The sequence below is a fragment of the Sciurus carolinensis genome, chromosome 7 (genome assembly GCF_902686445.1).
Source record: "Sciurus carolinensis chromosome 7, mSciCar1.2, whole genome shotgun sequence".
Classification (NCBI taxonomy): Eukaryota; Metazoa; Chordata; class Mammalia; order Rodentia; family Sciuridae; genus Sciurus; species Sciurus carolinensis.
In genome coordinates, this window is record NC_062219.1 from 128193139 (window position 1) to 128217019 (window position 23881).

Below are 23881 nucleotides of genomic sequence, written 5' to 3' on the forward strand. Positions count from 1 at the left end.
AGGAGTGGGATAGCTGGGTCAAATGGTGGGTCCATTCCAAGCTTTCTAAGGAATCTCCACACTGCTTTCCAGAGTGGCTGCACTAATTTGCAACCTCACAGCAATGTATGAGTGTACCTTTTTCCCCAACACCTATTGTTGCTTGTATTCTTGACAATTGCCATTCTAATTGGGGTGAGATAGAATCTTAGGGTAGTTTTGATTTGCATTTCTTTTATTACTAGAGATGTTGAACATTTTTTCATATATCTGTTGATTGCTTGAAGATCTTCTTCTGTGAAGTGTCTGTTCATATCCTTAGCCCATTTGTTGATTGGGTTATTTGTATTCTTCGTGTAGAGTTTTTTTTTGTTTGTTTGTTTTTTTGGTTTTTTGGTGCGGGGGATCGAACCCAGGGTCTTGTGCTTGCAAGGCAAGCACTCTACCAACTGAGCTATCTCCCCAGCCCCCTCATGTAGAGTTTTTTGAGTTCTTTATATATTCTGGAAATTAGTGCTCTATCTGAAGTATGAGTGACAATTTATATAGATTTTAAGGTTTTTTTTCTGTGTCTGTAAAAAGCCCATTGGAATATTGATAGGGAGTGCATTGGATCTATAGATCACTTTTGGTTGTATGAATATTTTAAGAATACTAATTCTTCCAATACAAGAACAAACGATATATTTCCATTTATTTATCATCATCTTCACTTTCTTTCATCAATGTTTCATGTTTCAGTGTTCAGATCTTTTACCTTCTTGGTTAAATTTATTTCTAAATATGTTATTCTTTTTTTATTAATTTTTAAAAAATTTTTACAGACTGCATTTTGATTCATTGTACACAAATGGGGTACGACTTTTCATTTCTATGGTTGTACACAATGTAGATTCACACCATTCATGTAATCATAAATGTACATAGAGTGATACTGTCTGTTTCATTCTACATCTTTCCATCCCTCACCCCTTCCCACCACATTTTCCTCTACACCATCCAAAGTTCCTTCATTCTTCTCTTCCCCTCACTAGCCCCCGTCATTAGATATTGTCATCCACTTGTCAGAGAAAACATTCGGTCTTTGGTTTTTTGGGCTTGGCCTATTTCACTAGTATGATGTTTTCCAACTTCATCCATTTACCAGCAAATGCCATAATTTTATTCTTCTTTATGGCTGAGTAATATTCCATTGTGTATATATACAACAGTTTCTTTATCCATTCATCAGTCGAAGGGTATCTCTGTTGGTTCCACAATCTAGCTATTGTGAATTGAGCTGCTATGAACTTTGAAGAAAAAGTAGGCCGAAATCTCCATCACGTTGGCTTAGGACCCGACTTCCTTAACAAGACCCCCATAGTGCAAGAAATAAAAGCAAGAATCAATAAATGGGATAGTTTCAAACTAAAAAGCTTTTACTCAGCAAAGGAAACAATCAATAATATGAAAAGAGAACCTACAGAGTGGGAGAAAATCTTTTCCTCACACACTTCAGACAGAGCACTAATCTCCAAAGCTCATAGAGAACTTAAAAAATTTTACACCCAAAATACAGAGAACCCAATCAATAAATGGGCAAAGGAACTGGGCAGACACTTCACAGAAGAAGATATACACGTGATCAACAAATATATGAAAAAGTGCTCATCATCCCTAGTAATTAGAGAAATGCAAATTAAAACCACCCTAAGATTTCATCTTACTCCAATTAGAATGGCTATTATCAAGAACACAAGCAATAATAGATGTTGGTGAGGATGTGGGGAAAAAGGTACATACATTGCTGGTGGGGCTGCAAATTAGTGCAGCCACTCTGGAAAGCAGTGTGGAGATTCCTTAGAAAGCTTGGAATGGACCCACCATTTGACCCAGCTATCCCACTCCTCAGCCTATACCCAAAGGACTTAAAATCAGCATACTACAGAGATACAACCACATCAATGTTCATAGCTGCTCAATTGACAATAGCCAGATTGTGGAACCAACCTAGATGTCCTTCAATTGATGAATGGATAAAGAAACTGTAGTATATATATACAATGGAATATTACTCAGCTATAAAGAATAATAAAACTATGGCATTTGCAGGCAAATGAATGAAGTTGGAGAATATCATGCTAAGTGAGATAAGTCAATCTCAAAAAACCAAAGGACGAATGATCTCGCTGATAAGCGGATGATGACACATAATGGGGGGTGGGGGGGCAAGAATGGAGGAAGGAAGGACTGTATAGAGGGAAAAGAGGGGTGGAAGGGGTGGGGGGAAGAAAAAAATAACAGAATGAATCAAACATCATTACCCTATGTAAATGTATGATTACGCGAATGGTATGCTGTTACTTCATGTACAAACAGAAACAACATGTATCCCATTTGTTTACAATAAAAATAAATTAAAAAAAAAAAAGAACACCAGCATGATAAAACTCAACCCAAAGTGGATCAAGGACTTAGGCATTTTTTGCTTCCCAGTCACAATACATAAGCAGCTTGATCCATGATGGGCTCCTCACCATTTTGCTACAGGCCCAAAGTGATGGGGCCAATTGGTCATAGTCTGAAACCTCTGAAACCATGAGCCAGAATAAACTTTTTTTCATTTTAAGTTGATTATCCCAGGTATTTCTGTTATAGTAATGACAAGCTAACAAAGTATTAAGTAAAAAAAGTAGTGAAGGTATATGTACTATATGTGCATGCTAGATTTATGGATTTATGGATCTAAATTTTACACACACACACATACACACTCACACACACACGCACACAGCATGACCACCACCACCACCAAATCTGAATAGTTATTACTTCTGTGGAGGGACAGCAAGGGGGTCAAGAAGAGATCTATCAATACAGTATTATCTAGAATGTTTTATTTTGTAAACTGAATAGAGGATACAGAGGTACTTATTATTATGTGCCTTAAAAATTATTATTGCTAACATTTCCAAGCAAATATAAAAGTAGAAATGTTAGCTTAATGAACAAACATGTGCCTATTACCCAGATTTAAAATTTACCAACTCAAGACTACCTTTACCACAATCTTCAATATGCCACTCTTTGTGTTATTTCAGAGGAGATGACAGACATCATATAAACTTCATCTGTTAATAAGTCAAGATGTAACCCTAAGAAATGGACTTTTTTTTCTTTTTAAAATTTATTCTAATTAGTTATACATGACAGTAGAATGCATTTTGACATCATACACAGATGGAGTATAACTTCTCATTCTTCTGGTTGTACAGGTTGTAGAATCACACTGGTCGTGTAATTATATATGTACAGAGGGTAATAATGTCCAATTGATTCTACTATACTTCCTACCTCCAAACCCCCTTCCCTCCCTTCACTCCCCTCTGCCTAGTCCAAAGCACCTCTATTTTTCCTCAGGCCACCACCCACTTATTGTGAATTAGCATCCACATATCAGAGAACACATTTAACCTTTGTTTATTTGGGATTGGCTTATTTCACTCTGGATGGTATTCTCCAGCTCCATCCATTTACCTGCAATGCCATAATTAAATTCTTCTTTAAGACTGAGTGATATTCCATTGTGTTTATACACCCCATTTTTTTAAATCCATTCATCTGTTGAAGGGCATCGGTTGGTTCCATAGTGAATCTCTATTGTGAATTGAGCTGCTGTAAACACTGATGTGACTGTGTCAGTGTAGAATGCTGATTTTAAGTCCTTTGGGTATAAACCTAGGAGTGGGGTGACTGGGTCAAATGGTGGGTCCATTCCAAGTTTTCTGAGGAGCCTCCATACTGCTTTCCAGAGTGGTTGCACCAATTTGACCACCAATGTATAAGTGTACCTTTCCCCCCATATCCTCACCAACATTTATTGTTGCTGTATTCTTTTTTTGTGGGGTGGGGTAGCAGGGATTGAACTCAGGGGCACTCAACCACTGCGCCACATCCCCAGACCTACTCTGTATTTTATTTAGAGACAGGGTCTTACTGAGTTGCTTAGTGCCTCACTTTTACTGAGACTGACTTTGAATTCAGGATCCTCCTATCTCAGTCTCTCCAGCTGCTGACTGTTGCAGTATTCTTGATAATTGCCATTCTGACTAGAATGAGATGAAATCTTAGAGTAGTTTTGATTTTCATTTCTCTAATTGCTAGAGATGTTCAACATTTTTTCATATATTTGTTGATAGATTGTATTTCTTCTGTGAAGTGTCTATTCAGTCCTTTACCCCATTTATTAATGGGGTTATTTATTTATTTATTTTTTAGTGTTGAGTTTTTTTGAGTTCTTTATATATCCTGGAGATTAATGCTATATCTGAGGTGCATGTGGCAAAGATTTTCTCCCATTCTGTAGGCTCTCTCTTCATGTTGTTTCCTTCGCTGTGAAGAAACTTTTTAGTTTGAATCCATTCCATTTATAGATTCTTGATTTTACTTCTTGCACTTTAGGAGTCTTCTTAAGGAAGTCAGATCCTAAGCTGACATGGTGAAGATTTGGGTCTACTTTTTCTTCTATTAGGCACAGGGTCTCTGTTCCAGTGCCTAAGTCTTCAATACACTTTGAGTTGAGTTTTGTGCAGAGAGAGATAGGGGTTTAATTTCATTTTGTTACATGTGGATGTTCAGTTTTCCCAGCAACATTTTTGAAGAGGCTCTCTTTTCTCTAATGAATGTTTTTGGCACCTTTGCTAGACAAATACGAGATATTTGACATTTGATATTTGACAAATATGAGATAACTATGGATAAAAGTCCAAAAGAAACTTAGTCTTTTTAAAAGCTAACTACTGTGGAGAATTGGTTACAGGACAACAGCAGTTGGTAGGGGGAAAGAAAAGAGGTTATTGCAATAGTCCAAGGGAGATATGATGGCAATTTATGGGATGGAGGCAGAGATGATGGTGAGAAATGAATGCATTCAAGAAATATCTTTGAAGGTAAATTTGACAGGACTTTGATGGATTTTGTGTGAGGTTAAAGTGACAGTCAGATTGGGGATGTGGCTCAGTGGTAGAGCACCTTGACTAGCATGCCTGATGCCCCAGATACAATATGCAGCATGAAAGGGGTGGAGGGAGACGCGTACCCAGGCATTTTAGTTCGGTTCTTTAGACCAAAGAAACCTGACACAGACAATTAGAGAAGGAAAAGTTTATTTTGGAGCTCACAGTTTCAATAGTCTCATTCCAGACCAATTCCATTCCTTGGGGCCTGAGATGAGGTCACAGAAGGGTGTGCCTAAGGAAAGCAGCTGGGAACATGGCACCAGGAAGCTCTGTTCAACAAGGACAAAATATAAACCCCAGGGACCACCTCCTCCAGCCATACCCTCCCTGCCTATAGTTACCACTCAGTGAATCCTTATCAGGGGAATTAATTCACTGATTGGGTTAAGGTTCTCCTAACCTGATCATTTCACTTCTGGACATGAGCTTTTGGGGAACACCTCACATCTCACATAACTCCAGGTTTGGACAAATGGACAAAAGGGGCATTGGAAGAAGATCATGTCTGGGGAAGAGATCACAAATTTGGCTTCAACTAAGGTTTGCTTGAAATGCCTTTGAGACATCTAAGTGTAGAAGGATAAACAATCATACCATTCAGAAAAAAAAATTGGAGATATGAATTTGGGACACATCAGTGAACAAAATTAAAATGAGGTGACACTAAACTGACAAAAAAATCTAAAAAATCCCCCACCATATAATACCTGCTGTTCTTAGAAATGTGAGGAGTTACAGCCTTTTGGGAAGCAATCTAATAGCACCAATTATTAAAAATACATATATTCATTCATTACCCTGTGTACATGTATGATTACACGAATGGTATGAATCTACATCGTGCACAACCATAGAAACGAAAAGATGTACCCCATTTGTGTACTATGAATCAAAATGCAGTCTGTAGAAATAAAAAATAATTTAAAAATACATATATTCTTACACTGAATAATCCCATCTGTGAGAACTTAACCCCTAAAAGCACCTGTGCAGAAGAGATCACATGTAAGAATGTATATTGCAGTGATTTTCATAGAATTATGTCGTGGTATGATTATTGGTAGTAAGTTGGATACTGTAAAAACACTATGGGGTCACTAATAATAATGTCTAAAAATTATTCCAGATGACCTGGAAGAAAATATGCACGAACATATATAAAAACATTACCTTATTTTTACAAAACAAAATTTTCCCCTCCCCTCAAAAAAAGTCCATATATAGGTATATAATTAGCCAACATTTTTTTGGCGTCTATTGTGCTCCTGGGGTCTACTGTGCTCAATAACTCCCAGATGTATGTATTGTCATTCTAATTTCAAAAGTAAGAAAAATAAAGCACACAAAGATTAAGTAACTTGATCATTAGCAGAAAGCGATGAAGATTTAAGAAATCGTCTTTCTGCATTTACAGGTAAATGTATACACATTTGTATATGATTGCTCGGGCAGGGAGGAAAATATGGAAGAATGCAAACCGGTGGATTGCGGTAGGTTGGGAAAATAGGAAGGTGATGATATAAATGGCGGGAGCTGAATAGAGGGGAATAAAGCCAAGTAAAAAGGGGGAGGCCGGAAGAGAAGATCGAGATCTCTATACCAAGTGGCCATTCCTGTATTAATCACGAGTTGTCCTGGAAAGGACGCGGCTCGCTGCAGAATTCTTGGATAAAGCGGAAAGGAGTAGGGGGAGGACGGTAGAGGGAGCAAACCAAAGAAATGGCTATTCCTGGAGGGGGCGGTGACGCTTCCGGGATACCGGCCGGCCGCTCGTGCCCGGGACTTTCCGGACTTCGGGAGGAGAGGGAGTTGGCCCACCTCTGGGACCAGGAGAGGGGAGGATCGGCCGCCGCGGCTCGGGGTCTACCCAGGCGGCCCCAGGGCCGGGTTTGACCTCCCTCCCATTTTCTAACCTGGCTGCGTGAGCTGGTTTCTCTGGACGGACCCCTCAGGGCGACGGAGCTTCGTGCCGGGTCTCGACTCTGTCTTCGGCGTCCCAACCAGGCCTGTCTCGGGGACTGAAAGTCAGGCTCCCCTTCTCCGGAAGTTTCAGAGAAGCAGAGGATTCCTGGGTGTTCTTGGAATCTGGAAGGCCCTTGACACAGAGAAGCAGGGAAGTTTATGCCCAATCTTTGGGGTCAGAAGCGTTTTCAAAATAAGATTTTTGAGAGATTTTAAAAAGCAAACTATGCATATATGATATTTTGAATGTGTAACACCACAGGAGTCTGGGGATTCCCATATTCGAAACTACTGATATAATAAAACGTGAATACTCAAAGACTATGGCTGCATGTCATTTCAAGTCAAGTTTTGTTAAAAAATAAGTGTGTCATTTCAGTTTTTGACATCAAATGATTTATGAAAACATTCTTGGTTTTCAGAACTTTGGGAGACTTAAAATTTGTGGGAAGAAGACTGTGGACTTCTTCTATTTAATAAACATGTCTTATGTCTCAAATCATATTTATCATACTGCATAATGGAAACAATTCCTGAACAAATTTTGTGACCATCTTACCAGTTAATAGCTTTTATTAATCATTCTGGTTCTTAATAACAGATTGTTAATTAATGTTATGTATCAGACACTTGTAGGCACTGGGAATACTGCACTGCATAGAACACATAAAATTCTTGTACTTATATTTTTGTGGAGGTAACACATGAAAAGCGAATTTTGTTTGCTTTATATTATGTTTTAATGTCAGGTGGTGGTGAGTGTTACAAAGAAAAATATAGTAGAGGAAGAGGATGGATGGTGGTGGGAGAGCTTTTTATATAGAGTGGAATAGATATACCCCTTTGAGGAAATAGTTTGCAGCATACTTTAATGAAGTGAAGGAATGTTGTTAGCACAGAGCCACCCGAATGCTGCAAACTTCACGAATCAGCTCAGCTGTTTATTCAGGAATTAAGTTTCACACAGGAACAGGAGATGCAGGGATGAAATGGCACCAGTGGACCCACTTTCCTGGTGGAAAGTGAGTCACTGAACAAAGAAAGGGACTAGGTTTATATAGGTGATTTTGAGGGGTTGACTAGTGAGCATATCAGTTTTCTTGGGCACCCAGGAGTTTGGGGATCAGTGAATGTGTCAGTTTAAGAGTTTAGGATTTTGACCCTCTGGGTCAACAGTCTGTGGATCTATCTTTGAAGGGGATTAATGCCCTCTAGGAACTGTCACTTTAGGGGTGATAAAACACTTCTTCCCTGTCTGCAGTCGGCATCTGGACACCCTTTGTCTTGGGAGATGAAAGCTGTCAGTGTATGGTCTTCTTTTTCACTACCTTTTCCCAGGTCACATTATTTTGGGGGTTTTTCATTTTCCATACCTAATAAATGCCCCATGCAGATATCAGAGTAAGAGCATTCCAAGAAGATAGGCCATCAAATGGTATGCATTTGATATGTCTAAAAGGGTTCAATTGAAGTAGAATAAGCACAGAAACATTAGTAGGAAAAAATACTCTTATTCTAATAGTCATATAAATTTCCATTACTAAGAATGTGAGATCCTCAAATCAAATGCATTACTGTTAGCAAAACTTCAGAAATCTTTTTCCTATGCTTCTCTTAAAATAGTATGGCATAGACAACTTTTAATATTACAAGTAGATTTTTAAAGTGAAGACAGTTTTTCTCTTTCATGATACTTTTTATATTTTTGAAGGGTATTTTCCCTGGAGCATAAACCCATCTGTAGGGATCCCTCTCCTGAGTGAAAATGGATATAGATTATATCATCCAGGATGGAGCAAAACAGGACGGACCTATGGTAGTTAAAGGTAGATGAAGACAATTTTTTTTTTTTTTGTACAAGAAGTTAATTTGCAACAGAACAACCAGTCTAGCTAGGAAGTCTCCCACCAACACTTTAGACAATTCTGCCACTAGAAGACATCTGAACCCAGGGAGATTCTAAGCCAACTCTGGGAACTTTGTTATAAGGGGTCAAGACCAGAAAGTCACATCAAGGAGCAGATCCTAGAACTCCTGGTAATTGGAGTTGAGCAGTTCCAATTCATCCTGCCTGAGGAGCTCCAGTCTTCAGTACGGGAACATCATATGTTGAATGAAGATGAGGCTGTCTTCGCGAAGATTAAGAGAGAGAACTTGTTGATCCAGAATTTCAGGTAGGAAGGAAAGGTGTGGTGGCAAAATGCAGCATTTAATGGTCAGTAAGAAATTAGTGATGACAATATTACCAAGTTTTTGTCATTATTAGCCTTTGTTAGTTCTGTCACTTTCCTTTTTCTACTTCATCTCTTTTTAGCCCATTGGGTCACTTTTCCCTGTTCTGTCTCCTGGGAAATTGTTTGAAGTTTCATTGTGTTCTCACAGCAGTTTTCTCTGAAGCTAATGATCTCTAAATATGTTTAGGGCATATCTCATGCAGATGGACTGTAACTGCTCTGGGAGGAGGTGGTATCTCTAGGAGCTGCACAGAAGTCATCAAGTCACCCAGCATTTGGAGACTCTTCTCAAGCATAACTTGAACCCCATTCCCTACAAGGAGAGTTGAGGAGGAATCTATCTGAGGAAGTAGGTTGAGGTAGGGGCTCTTGCTCTGTCAATCAAAGTCATTTTTTATAGCTTTATCAGTATCTCTAACCCAAACTCTCCCCTAGAACTCTTCCAGACTCATTATAAAGTACAAACTTTATTTTAGTCCTCTTAAACAAAATATTTCTATATTCTTTATTTTCATATGTGCATCTTTGCTTTTCATTAAGGCATCAATTTATTACACCATTCTGATACTTTTTTATGCCACCTTTCCTTTTGCAGAGACCTAAATATCCTCCTTGTCTCTATGCCTTCTTCTTCCCCTTTTTTCTACCCATCAGTAATAGTCACATTTTAAACCTTTCACTTTGACTTCATTTCTTCTTGTTCCTTCCACATCACATTCTTTTTTTTTTTTTTCTTGTCAGTACCTTCTCTTTCATGTCATTACAGTCTAGATTAGGTACCCGCTTTCCTTTCCACATTCTCTATATATTTGTACAAAGTATGACTATTTTTATATCCAAACCTTTTTCAGAATCTCTCTAGAAAACAACAGTAGTCTCTCTAAGAGGACCAAGAAACCAATCCTATTCCCTTATTTCCTGTGAGCTCATGTAGAATCTCCATTTTAATGAGCTTAATGGGACATTTACTTTATCTCCGTCAGGCCAAATTTCCCTAAAATGTATTTTTTATAGTGTCCCTAAAAGAATACTGACTCATGTTTGTAAAGAAATTATGGAATTGACTCTGCAAGCAATGAACTATTTGGGGGAAGACTAAGACAAAGACTTTTCTTTCCAAGCAATAGGATGAATATACTTTTACCTTTCTGCTATAACATTTGTAATTTTAAGTCTTTTTTTTTCCATACAGACTTTTTCAATATGCTTTGATGATTTGCTCACCTTTTTGGTGGTAAGGATTGTTCCCAGTTCCATCTTAGTAAGCATTACATAGATCATCTATTCACAGAATATGTTTTTCATCTTTTCTTTATAGCACTTTCCTTCCTTAACTGAAGAGATATTTCTTGATTGTTGGGAGAGCATAGCTAAAAAAGAAATAAATGATACCTCAGGAGTTTACTCTTTCATCAGTTCATAAAGGTGATATTTTAATTCTGTTTACTTTTACATATGTTTAAGATTTTCTATAATGAAAAGTTTAAAAAGAAAATGACAATTGCATGATTTATTTCCTGGAAAATGGGCTCCAAAGCAGGAAGCATCCCAAGGAGTGGAGTCAGAGAGGATGAGATTCAGATTCAGTAGGCTCTGCAGAGGCAGGAACATTGTCCATACCAACTGTTTTGCAGAATGCAAAGGCAGGTTTGAGAGGCATCAAGGAAATTCAAAGGAGTGAAAACACAGATGTGAGCAATGTGGGAAAAGCTTCATGTGCAGCATCTATCTTATTGGACATCAGAGAATCTAAACAGTATAAAGAATGTGGCAGAGCCTTTAGTCAAAACTCGACCTTTTTTTAACACCTCCCTATTCATACTGGTGAAAAACCTTATCAATATAATCACTGTGGCATAAGTTTTAGCCGAGACTCCATCCTTATGAAACATTAGAGAAATCACAGAGGGGAGAAACTCTCTGAGTGCAATTAATGTGGTAAAATCTTTGGTAAAAGCACAGGACTTACCCAGCATCAGAGATACCATATCTTAATAAAATGTTACACAGTTCAAGAAGTGTGGGAAGACTTTCAGGGAAAGTTCGAACCTTACTAAACATCAGCAAATTCATTCAGGAGAAACCCTGAGTGTGACTTACGCAACCACCAGTTATCCCCACCAAAGAGACCCTTACCACAATTGTAATATATAAGCTTCTCCAGGGATCCCCACCATAATCAATCTCCTTGTCAACAATATTTTACCAAGAGTGTCAACACGATTTCTGTAGAAAGATTATTGTGGTTTGAAGCTTCCTTTTCTTGTAAATGCCAGGTTTGCAGACAAAAGGTATGGTAGACTCTGTCTTAAGAGAGTTTGCTGTACAAAAAGTAACTATTTCTATTTTCTTGGTAAAAACTTGTGAAATCCCTGTTTAGCCTAAGAATATGGGACAAAGAGTACCTGTCATGTAACCACCCCACTGAGTACAAATATAAAAGAATTTCTAGACCAAGGGTACAGAGATTTTTAGGCATTAGCCCCTCTGGACCACTGCAGTTAAAATATACCTACTTCCTGAAAATTTCTAGGGTGTCCAGCCTCATCTGTCCTACATCATGACAAATGTGGAAAAGCCTTCAGTGGAAGTGCTGAGTTTACAAGACATTAAAGAATTCACACTAGGGGAAAACCCTATCAACGTAATTAGTGTGGAAAGATCTTTCATCTGAACTCATATCTCACTGAACACCAGAGAATCCACAACAAAGAAAAATCCTATATATGTAATAAGTGTGGAAAATCCTTCAAACAAGTCAGGTCTTTTTCAACATTAAACACACACATATAATTAATCAAAACCACATTGCTTTAATCACTGTAGTAAAAATGATATTTTTCTTTGCAGAATTCAGAGAAATTGCTTGAGCACTTTCAATGTCAAACTCCTCTGACATCAGAGTAGCCACAAACTAGATTCTCTCTCAAGGTTAACTAAGACCAATTTTCTATTTCCAGGTCTCAGGGATAGCTAGTTTAAAATATAAAGCTTCAGAATGGCCAATTTCATCCTAGTCACAATTAAACTTATAGGAAATTACACACCCACAATCCAGAATCGAAAGTGCCATCACATATCTCAAGTGAGTAGTTAAAGGTTTGGGCATTGCTTTTTCTTCCTTACTTTTTTCCTTTGCTTTAGAAATACGTTGTGATTAACACCTTAGTAATTTATCTGAGATACTGCTTTAGAAAGAGGAGTGATAGGGCTGGGGATGTAACTCAGTGGTGGAGTACACTCTGAGCTTGTATAAAGCCCTGTGTTTGATCCCCACTACTGGGGGGAAAAAAAAGAGGAATGATAGTGTGTAAGGAAAGTACTAGGTTCTAGTATTCTCTAAAACCACTGTGTGATCTTAGGCAAGTCATTCACACTTGCTTAGACTTAGATGACTCCTCTTTATGAGTTGTGTAATTAGAACATACAATTTCTCTACAGTCCTTTTCACCTCTACTATTAAGTAATTTAAAAAATGCTGTCATACCTCTGTACTTAATATCTCAGTGTGACATTCAAGAGCATGCTTCATAAATTGATCCCAATATTTCCAGGGTTATTTGTTTATTTTCCCTTACTATCTTCCAGGTGCTCTCCATTCCTATTATATTGATCTTACATTCCCTAGCCACTTTAACACCACATGAGCTTTTATGTCTTTATCTTCTGTTCTTCCCTCTTCACATCTTGAATGCCCTCTTTGTTGTATCAGCAACTAGATTTTATATATTTCTTACTGTAACCCCATTTAGAATAAACGAGCCTTCTGAATGGTGAGCTTCCCAGAGGTGGTGTAGTGCTACTCTAATGTGTCATTAAAAATGACCTTGGAATAAAGATCGGTGACCATTGGCCACCTACCCTTAAGAGCCTGGGAAGCTTTACTTGTGTGATTTCATTAAATCTGGTGACAATGGTTTGTCTTCTAAAAATTAGGTATTATTCCTTGAGGAAGAGAAGAACAATTCCCTTTCTGGAGATATTGAAAAAAGACTAATGCTCAAGGAGGCATTGGTCACCCTACCTGAGGAGGGAGCCTATGATGCTGTCCCAGACATATGCTAGACTGTAAGGAGAGTCAGAGGGAGCTCCTTTCCAGAGGATTCTCTAAATTGCTGATATCATTGTGTGATATACATCCAGGTAGAATAATCCTAAGAAGTGCTCCTTTTATTTATTTTTGAGATGGAACCTTGTTATTGTTCCCAGGCTGGTCTCTTACTCTTGGGCTGAAGTGATCCTCATGCCTCAACCTCCACAGTGATTGACACTATAGGTGCAAGCCACTGGGCTCAGCTAGGTACCTTTATTTTATGGTCATGAAGAGAAAAATCAGCTGGAGCTGGACAGGAATTCCAAGATCTTCCTGAAACAAAAGGTGAAATAAGACAAAAAATTTTTAAAAAGTAACCTAGGAATCTCACTGGATTAGAGGACATGCAGCAGGGCTCAAATCAGGGAAAGCCATAAGCCAACCAGAGAAATATCCTCCTTCAGTATGGCTTTCGTATGAAAATGAATTTATTTCAGGGACTAAGTAAGTCTTAGGACCCTCACTATTATTTCTGTTGAGTCTGACATTGTAATGTTAATGATAGAGCTGTCCTTTTGATGTGATTAGCCAGTATACTTACAAGTGTTCAGATGTTGAACTTCATTCAGGCTTCTAAGTGAGAGCTTAATCCTCCAAATGGGATAGGTACTCAAGCTATGGACAAGTAAGACTGTGATGACAATATAGTGGGGTTTTTGTTTGTTTGTTTGGTACCAGGGATAGAACCCAGGGGTGCTTAACCACTGAGCCACATTCCCAGTCCTTTTAATATATTTTACTTAGAGACAGAGTCTTGGTAAGTTGCTTAGGGCCTCATCAAGCTGCTTAGTTGACTTTGAATTCATGATCCTCCTGTCTTAGCCTCCCAAGCCACTGGGATTAAAGGCGCATGCCACCACACCCAGCTCAATATAGTGTTTTGAACATTATGACTTACTGAATGTCTGATGAACCACCTAATACAATATCAATCTTGAGTTCATGTGTAATATCAATCTTGCCCAAGTTTTCTCTTGCTCCTTTTCTGTACGTACTTTTTCTCTATTCTCTTCATCTCTCTCTTTTTCCTTTTCTCGCTTCCTTTTTTTTCCGACTACCAACATTTATACTGTCATTGTAAACATAATTCATTTCTAATTCTCTGCCCCCTTACCCCCAAATTTATATTCCCTAGATATTAGTGCTTGTGGGAAGGAAACAGATTCTGGGTTTAATCAGAGATGAAGGTCACACTTTTTAAAAATAAGGGAAAGAAAATCTTAAATAGGGACTCAAAACATAGATAACTATCAGAATTTATGATTAGCTATTAATAACAAAGGCCTGAAAACTATAAAATATGCAGTCCTATCATATAAAAGAGATATAAAAGCAAAATTTACAGAGGAGTTGTTTTTGCTCCATGGAATTATAGATCCAATACCCACCTCGTTCCTGTCCTCTGCATACAATTTCTTTTCCTGTGACTGTTAAAGCTCTGGCCAATCAATTCTGTATTTCAGTCTGTAGAAAAGTAGAAAAGAAGGATTATCCTAGTTAAGTAAACTTTTTTCCCCTGAGACAGGGGATTGCTATGTTGCCCAGGCTGGCCTCAAACTTTGGGCTCAAAAGACTTTCCTGCCTCAGTCTCCCAAGTAGCCAGGATTTACAGACATAGGCTACTGTGCCTTGCTAAGCCAGCTTCCCGACTCCCAGCAAGGAACCTTTTAAGAATGAACAGATTTCTTCTTGTATCTAATTAGGCAGGATTTAGTCACAAGACTATACTTGGTTGCAAGGATAGCTGAGAAATGTAATCTTTATTCCAGGTGCCAATATACCTAGATAAAAGTCTGTTATTTGATGAAAGGGAGAAAATACTTATTCAGTAGGCAATTTTTTCAATAGTGCCAAACAAAGGTATGACATTTCAAACTCTGGAGTACATGTACCAATTCTCAAGTGGGTGCTGAAAGATCAGTGGGCAGATAAATGAAAGAATAAGGGATACAAGTAACAATACTATAAGTAGGAGATACAAAGGTGTTCTAGTGGATATTTAGACCAGGATGGGGATAAAGCAAGGAGAAAGGAAAGAGGTGGGGCACAAGAAAAAAATGTACCCCATTTGTGTACAATGAATCAAAATGCAGACTGTAAAAATAAAATAAAATAAAACTGCCAGGACTTTGAGACATACCTGTAACTCCAGTTATTCAGAAAACTGAGGAGGATTGTAGGGAATTTTTTTTTCTCTTAACAAAATCGTTTGAAGCATACTCTGTAATTGCAACAACTCAGAAGCTCAAAGGTGAAAAAGTCCTAGGTTGAATTCCAGGAATCCTGAGTCAGAAAACTCTTAATTTCTTTCAATAATAATAGTAATCATTAGATTTAAAAGTTCTGTGAAAAAATACAGTTGAACTCTATTTTTAAATGATATTTTACTAGGAATTGAACCCAGGGGTGCTGTATCACTGAATTGCATCCCTGGCCCTATTCATTTATTTATTTAATTTTATTTTTGACACAGGATCTCACTAATTGCTGAGACTGTCCTCCTTGGCAATCCCCCTGCCTCAACTTCCCAAACTGATGGGACTTCGGGTGTGTTTCGAAGGATTTCTTCAAAGAGAAAAAAAAAAATCCCCTACAATCCTCCATTCATAATTTAAGAATTACTTATTTCTTCACATTGTCTATTTAGAGAGATTGGTAATAAATAGACACATCATTTTAGTCTATTTAGAAAAGCAAATTCCGAAATTAAATAAAAACAGAAACAAATGATCCTAACTATATACCAAGTTTGTAATATAACCATACAGAGAAAAGAATTAAATAAGGTATATACAATATTCTGACTAGAGTCCCTTAGAAATATAGCTCAAGAACAAATAAAATACACAAAAATTTTTGAACTGTACATACTATACATATTGTTGCTACTGATACTGCTATTGTTAATTTTGAAACTACTTTGTTTATAAGGTAGAGAAAATTGAGTGAATATATTGAGGTCATCGGGGGCAATGTTTTCACTGTGGGTAAAAGGAAAAGCAAATGCATAATGGTTAAAATGAAAATAAAATGAAAAAATAATTCTCTGGATTTGTATATAGAAAGTATCCTATAAAATTCTGATGAAAGGGGATGGGGATATAGATCAGTTGGTAGAGTGCTTGCCTCATGTGCACAAGGCCCTGGGTTCAATCAACAGCACCACCAAAAACAAAACAAGACAAAGAATCCTAAAGAAAAATACATGTAGGACTAGAGTTGTGACTCAGTGGTAGAGTGTTAGCCTAGCATTCATACCTCTGAGGCACTGGGTCACCACATAAAAATAAAACAGAGGAATAAAAAAAAAAAAGCTGACCTATACTTAACAAAAACAAAAAAAACCCGTGTTATCTTTCCCCCAGCTCTTATTATCCACTAACAGGGCCTACAAAACCATCTCTTGGGTTTCTGTATACAGTTCTCCACTTAAAGGAACCATACCTTCATGGAGCAATGAAGGATTCTTGGTCTTGAGCAGGAAAGTGTAAAATGAGACTGGAATCTCTTGTGTGGGAAAATAAAGCGCACAGAAACTGATGAGAACGTATCAAAGGACATAAAAATCAATTTGAAAGGGCTCTGAAAGGAACCAAGTTTGAAATAATTTCAACATTAAATAATAAGAGTATTTATAACATTGAATTTTAAGAGAACACATCAGTTCATTTTAACAACATGAGGGAGGAAAAGGGACGGTTTGGTTTGCAGGAAATGCCAACAAATGATGCAGGAATGTGCTTCGATTTCCTCATCTGTTAGATGAGGCTAATTCGCAGGGTTGTTATTTAGAGTAAGTGAATTAGCATGTGTAAAGCAGTATATGCTAGCTGTTATCCATCACGCCGTCCCTTGGAAGAGCGGGGATTCAGCAAGGTAATCACAGACGTGTGGAAACCTCCGGGCTTCCTAGAAGGAACGCTGCCAGGACCGCTGTTCCTCGGAAAGCCAGTCGCTGTGACGCACTTCCGGCCTTTGTAGTTTATCTTTCTCTTGGCTGCGGTTGTCAAGGCTTCAGAGGTGGTCAGACCTGGGCTGGGTAGCGTCTTCTCTCACGGATGCCTGGGTGAGCCTCGGAGTGGGACTACCGCTGAGCGCCCTCGGAAGGGGCGGGTTTGTGCGCTGCGACTACGGGCCGGGTGTGGGGAGAAGGTGGAGGGGGCTTCTTGCTAGAGATCGACGGGGCAAGCGAGGGGCAGAAGAGGCTGCTCCAGCCCGGTAGGACCTTGTTGGCTGAAGTCAACGTCTTTGCCCACCACCCGCTTAGGCTCTTCCAGAGCCCTTAACCTCTGTCCTAGTACTGGTGCCCTACGAACCGTCCCCAGCTGCAGCTTGGAATCCAAATACATTCGGATATAGAGGAGGAATGTATTTTCTGAAGTCTGTCATTCTCTACTATCGACTTATTTTAAACAACGAACTAGGATAGTTTTTAAAATAGGTCAGAGCCTCCCATTCACATAGTATGTTCATCTGATTCACATGAAGGTTTTTGATGTCTGGTGGCTGTTTGTTTTTTTTTAAACGAGTATTTAAATAGCATTTACTAAGAGCCGGTCAAGCACTACTGAAAGCACTTTCCAAGTATTTATTCTCATAATTCTATGTAATAACCACCTTTATTATGTAGATTCCCTCCACCCTTTTCCCCCTCAACATTCATGAAGAAAATGAGGTTAAATAAATGGCTCAAGGTCATACAGTTGGTAAGGGGTTTGTGTATCCAGGATTCATATCTAAGCAGTTTAGCTCAGCATCTGCTTTCTTAAAACCTTTGCTATGCTGACTCTGTTTGTTATTTCTGTGATGTCTTTACAGCCACAACCCACGAGTTTACTTCTCGAATTTAATCTAGTCCTCACTCTTTTGAACCTTGGTAGTCCTGGGCTTCTAATTAGGATTTAAGATTAGAAAATATATCCGAAGACAGGAATGTCTAAGAGTGTGTGGAAATCTGAAGAAACAGCCATAAAATGGCTGTTTGTGGGTACACATGGGTTTCCTGCTTGTCCTGCCATCTTCTTTGAGCAAATGAAAAAGTTTAGTCTTGGCCCTAAGGGTAACTACTATTGATTAAACACCATTGTACCAAAATTGTCCATTATCTCATTAAAGGGTTAATTTGCATATTTATTGCGTGCCTTGATCTGTGCAAAACCATTTTATATGCATTATTTCATTTCATACATGAGATTGGGGCTCAAAAAAGTTAACTTGCCCAAGGTTAGTCAGAATTCACAACCAGATTTGCCTGTGTCCACTGTTACCTATTACCTTCTGCTTATCTCAGATAAATAGGGAAAATATGGGCTTATATCCACTATGTGTGAGATAACATGCACAGGAAATAACTGAAAGATTCATTCCAATTTTTAAATACTACATATTTCTGGGGAGAACTTGAAGGAATTTTATATTCCTCAGTATTCTTTGGATTGAAAAAACTGTGAAGGGAAGTAACGGCACAAGATAGGTTGTAACTGAGAGTAAATTACGTAGCTCATAGAGTACATGATATAAAAGCTGGAATGAGCAATAGGGTGGGCTGAAATGGATGAACACTTGGGAGAGGATGTTGCCTTCCTCCCTGCTTTATCTCCTGTCATTTTCCTTTTGCTTTCTCTGTTCCAGCCATTGTTCATACTAGCTCTTCCTTGAAAAATCTAGGCATGTTCCCACGTCCAAGAATTTGTACTCAAGTGTTCTTTTGCATGGTACAATCTTTCTCCAGAAAGCCATGTGACTTGCTCCTCACTTCTGCTCAGCTATTACCACAGATCCTTCTTTGACTACCACATATAAAATAGCAATCTTTCTTCCCCCTATATCCTTTACGTTCATTTTCTCAAAATATTTATTACTGGTTTATATACATTTCATTATTATCTGTCTCCTGTGGTCCCCTTTCCTGTTCTTGTTCCCTCCTTTCCCCCACATATAGATACTAGTATAACAGTTGATAGCGACAGTGGTGTAGAGACAGTGACTGAGGCTAAGAATTCTGAAATCTGATTTATTGGGTTTGAATTGTGGCTTTCACCACTTACTACCTATGAAACTTGGACAAGTAACTTAAATTCTGTGTCTCAATTTTCTTATCTGCAATATGGGGGTAATAATGGTACCTTACTCTTTTTTTTTTTTGAGGATTAAGTGGACTAATATAAATTATCTAAGACAATGACTATTACATTAAAGGCACTATAAATGTCTGTTATTATTGTTTTTAGAATGTAAATTCCATGAGACTAGGGACTTTGTTTTGCTTACAGCTGTATCCTCATGCCTAGGACACTACTTAGAATATAGTATTGTCTCTGAATAAATATTTGCTAAGTGAATAAGTGTGTATGTATATGAAAAGTTTAGGCAGAAAGATCTCTTTCCTCCTTATTTCATCTGACTGGAGGGACTGCCTCTCCAAGTGCATTTCTTTGCTTCTCATTCTTTTTATCTTCTTTCTTTATTCTTGTTTTTATAGTGCTAAGGAGTGCCTCAAACATGCTAGGCAAGCACTCCACCACTTAGCTATAGCCCCAGCCCTCTTTTTATCTTCTTTATTTTAACTTCCATCCTCCATTTTGGTTTCCTTTTCTTCTTGATTCTTAAGTGTTATCTGTGACCACTTGGGCCCAAGTATTTGTCTACCTCCATTCAACTAAAAACTATGAATCTTGTATCTTGATTCAAATAAAAACCCACTGTACTAAGGCTGATAAGGCTGATTTGAATTATTTCATTAAGATGATCAAAATGGTGTCTTCCTTCAGTAAACTGTGGGAGCTTTGTTGTGTTTTCCTTACCCTTTCACCCGCATTAGTGTTTGCATGGTTCTTACCTTTATGCATTCAGTGTTCTTTCTTCATAAGCCAAAATGACTTATTTGAATATAAATACTCCCAGTGCCTGCTTGTCATTAGGTTTTCTACATTTTTATATTTTTTCTCTGTGAATTATATTTTAGATCTCACTCAATATTTCCAGAAGAAAAGATTAAAGGGGAATTATCAAGAATAGCTTCCTTTTTGAGTAGTAAAACCTGAAATGGCCATAACCTTGGCTCTTCAGACTGAGTTGATGCAGGGAGGACTTCTGGCAGTGAAGGTAAAGGAGGAAGAGAAGGACTGTGCCTGTGGGCAAGAATCTGGTCGGTCAAGAAATAACCTTCATACCAGAGAGATCTTCCGTAGACGCTTCAGGCAGTTCTGCTATCAGGAGACCACTGGTCCCCGGGAGGCTCTTCAAAGACTCCAGGAGCTCTGCCATCAGTGGCTGCGGCCAGAAATGCACAGCAAGGAGCAGATCCTGGAGCTGCTGGTGCTGGAGCAGTTTCTGATGATCCTGCCTGATGAACTGCAGGCCTGGGTGAGACAGCACCGCCCTATGAATGGAGATGAGGCAGTGGCTGTACTGGAGGATTTGGAGAGAGAGCTGGATGAACCAGGAGAGCAGGTGGGAAGAGGGAAGAACAGAGATTTGTACCTATAGGAACAAAAAAGGGGTTTTAGTGCAACAAGAGGAAGTGAGGAGGAGGAAGATTTCTTTATGCCTGCTTGGTTTGTTGTAGGCTCTTAATCTGTTTTTGTTTGTTTGTTTTCCTTGCCAGTTTCTTGGTTCTTCTTTTTCTGCCCAGTGGCTCTTAGAAGAAGGTATCCTCTCTGATATTCTGTTCTCAACTGTCCTTAATTTCTACCAGGTCCCAAGCCCTGCTCATGAACAGGAAAAGTTTGTAATGGAGAAGGCAACTCAAGGAGCAGCCAGGGATTCATCAAGTGGCGGGTTCCAAATCTTGGAAGAGCAGCTACAGTGTAACTTACCAGAGGTGTGCCCAGTTCAAGAGATTGGTGAGGATTAGCATTTCCTCAGGGATCCTGCCTTATTCCCTCACTGTCCATCAAGTCAACATGTTTACATAGCATCTTCTGTATGCCAACCATGATGCCAGGTACTGAGGAAACAGTGATGAACAAGGCAGACATGGTCCCCACTTTCATGAAGTTTACAGTCTGGTGTGAGAAGCAAACAACTAAACAATTAAGCAGTAACAACACAGTGAATCTTCTTGCCAGAGGTCCAGGAATAAGTGTTGTAGAGTGGGAAAGTAAACAGAAAAAGTAATTACTTGTTCCCTTCCATTGACTCTCCTGGTTACTTTTTTCTTTTGTCCTTGGAAAAATAACATTCATCGATTAATAATAATTCATTTATTATTTCAGATGGTGAGGCCGGTAACTGGAATGTGGAGTTAGCTCCTAAAAAAGAAATTTCTAAAGAAATGAAATCTCTCATTGAAGTACCTGGAAAACTGAATGGTGATGTTACTACAGTGTCAGAATGTAAAGACACCTGTGACTATGAGGGCAGATTGGAAAGGCAACGGGTAAACTCTTCAATAGAGAGACCCTATTTCTGTGGTGAATGTGGAAAAAGCTTCACCCAGAATTCCATCCTTATTGAGCACCAGAGGACACACACCGGTGAGAAGCCCTACGAATGTGATGAGTGTGGGAGGGCCTTCAGCCAGCGGTCAGGCCTGTTCCAGCATCAGAGACTTCACACTGGGGAGAAGCGCTACCAGTGCAATGTCTGTGGCAAAGCCTTCAGCCAGAATGCGGGGCTTTTCCATCACCTCAGAATCCACACGGGAGAAAAACCTTATCAGTGCAATCAGTGCAGCAAGAGTTTTAGTAGACGTTCTGTCCTCATTAAGCATCAGAGAATTCATACTGGAGAGAGACCTTATGAATGTGAAGAGTGTGGCAAGAACTTCATTTACCATTGCAACCTCATACAACATCAGAAAGTCCACCCCGTCACTGAATTGAGGTAGCTTCTTGAAACAGGGAAGGCAAAATTTCCTGAAGTCAGACCATTAAGCAAGGTAGCAAGGGTACTGTTTCTTATTTTGTCCCTGAGAGAACAGTAATAATTTAATTGTCTAACATAGAAAGTTACATGGAAAGCCAGTGAACGTACCCTTATTTTTCTACGGAAAGAAGCATAATATCTTAAATACATCTGTCAAGTTCTCTGTTGACAGTGACGTACACAGCTTTGCAATGTTGAATATTGCTGCTTATGTTGACTTCATAATATATACTTCTTCTGGTCTAGTGTCATGTACTTGTGCAAGAAGTTTTCTGGGTGTACTTTAAGAAAACTACTAATCCTAGTTTTGAAAAGTTTTTAAAAATCATATGCAGCCTGAGAACAAACTAATTTGAGTCAATTTACTGAATATTTAAAAATTAATTTAAAAATAATAGTAGTAAAATCTGTAACCTGCCTTTTAATTTTACAACATGGGGCACATGGATATAAATGTACAAAAGTTTCTCCCTGTAGATATTTAATAACTGGTTTCATTCAGGAACCAAGGAACTGAAGTATATGAGGTATGTGTTATATTGGCCCAGTGGCCAGTGATAACTACTTTTGCTCATGATTTTAAATTTGTATAGAAACTAAGAAACATGGCTAAAATTCTGATTTCTCACTTCAGATCTTTGTTTTAAAAATAATGACCTCTACATTTTTCCTGTGACATACAATAAATGTTGTCAGTTTTTATATTTTTTTCTATATTTAATCATTTATATGGAAAATTTCACATATTACAAAAATAGAAGAGTGTGATTAGTCTTCTACATTATTCTTTTTTTCTGGATTGCTAGAAATCAAACTCAGCCTATTACATGATAGACAGGTATTCTACCCTTGAACTATATCCCTATCCTTCTTTATTGCTTTTTGTAGTTTCCCTATTTCTTGGTATTGCCTATTGATTACCACCAAGGGGATATATACAAAAATTTCTTTCCCTTAATGTTGATTAACCATTTATAAAGATTTATACTAGGCTCAGGAGACAAAGAAACAGAAAACTTTGTGGTGATAGTAGTCTAGATTAGAAGACCAAATACACAACAGGTAAATTAAGAATAATAGAATCACAGGAAAGGACCATAGAGAGCATTTCTGAATGTCCTTATTTGACAGGTAAAGAAGGCTCTTGGAAGTAATTGTCTAAGATCATACAATCAGTGATCAGCAGAGCTGGAACTATAAACTTGTCTCCTTATTCCTAGTGCAGGGCTTTTCTGCTAAGCCACTAGAGGCATTTATCAACAAATAGAAGTTTCATGAATGTGAATTTTGGGCTAGGGTTGTGGCTCAGTGGATGAATGCTTGCCTAGCATGTGTAAGGCACTGGGTCTGATCCTCAGCACCACATATAAAAATAAAGGTCTATCAACAACTAAAAAATATTTAAGAAAAAAAGAATGTGCATTTTTAAGTCACTGAGGTTCTGCTTTATATCTCAATAAACCTTCCCATCTATGTTTCAATAAAAACATAGTTCCTCTATTTAATTTATAGTGGAATCCAGGAAGGATTCCTTCCACTTAACCTCACTTGAGGCGTTTTATTTACTTTTAATTTTTAATTTTTTCAAGTTTTCTTGGACTTTTTTTTTTTTTTTTTTTTTTTGGGTGCTGGGGATTGAACCCAGGGCCTTTTGCTTACAAGGCAAGCACTCTACCGACTGAGCTATCTCCCCAGCCCCTGGACTTTTTTTTAAAAAGATGATTCATTTTCACCTGGTTCAAAAATGA

The 23881-nt window shown here is 38.3% G+C and overlaps 1 protein-coding gene and 1 long non-coding RNA gene across 3 annotated transcripts; one reads left to right on the top strand and one right to left on the bottom strand.

Annotated features, from left to right (window-relative positions):
• Positions 1–8500: 8500 nt before the first annotated feature.
• On the bottom strand, positions 8501–13539 carry LOC124988545 (uncharacterized). The gene is made up of 3 exons (XR_007109441.1): positions 13477–13539; positions 10397–10542; positions 8501–9485 (listed from the first exon to the last, which is right to left on the bottom strand). It is a non-coding gene; the product is annotated as an uncharacterized LOC124988545 (long non-coding RNA).
• A 3696-nt stretch (positions 13540–17235) lies between these two features.
• Positions 17236–23681, top strand: Zscan23 (zinc finger and SCAN domain containing 23). Of its 2 annotated transcripts, none has more exons than XM_047557164.1 (4): positions 17236–17331; positions 20230–20717; positions 20962–21109; positions 21482–23681. In XM_047557164.1, exons 2-4 carry the CDS (start codon positions 20310–20312, stop codon positions 22093–22095), a joined length of 1170 nt encoding a protein of 389 aa, XP_047413120.1. In that variant the 5' UTR covers positions 17236–17331; positions 20230–20309; the 3' UTR covers positions 22096–23681. The 2 variants fall into 2 exon arrangements, with proteins under 2 accessions (XP_047413120.1, XP_047413121.1); XM_047557165.1 differs by having other exon boundaries at positions 20230–20630.
• Positions 23682–23881: the final 200 nt, after the last annotated feature.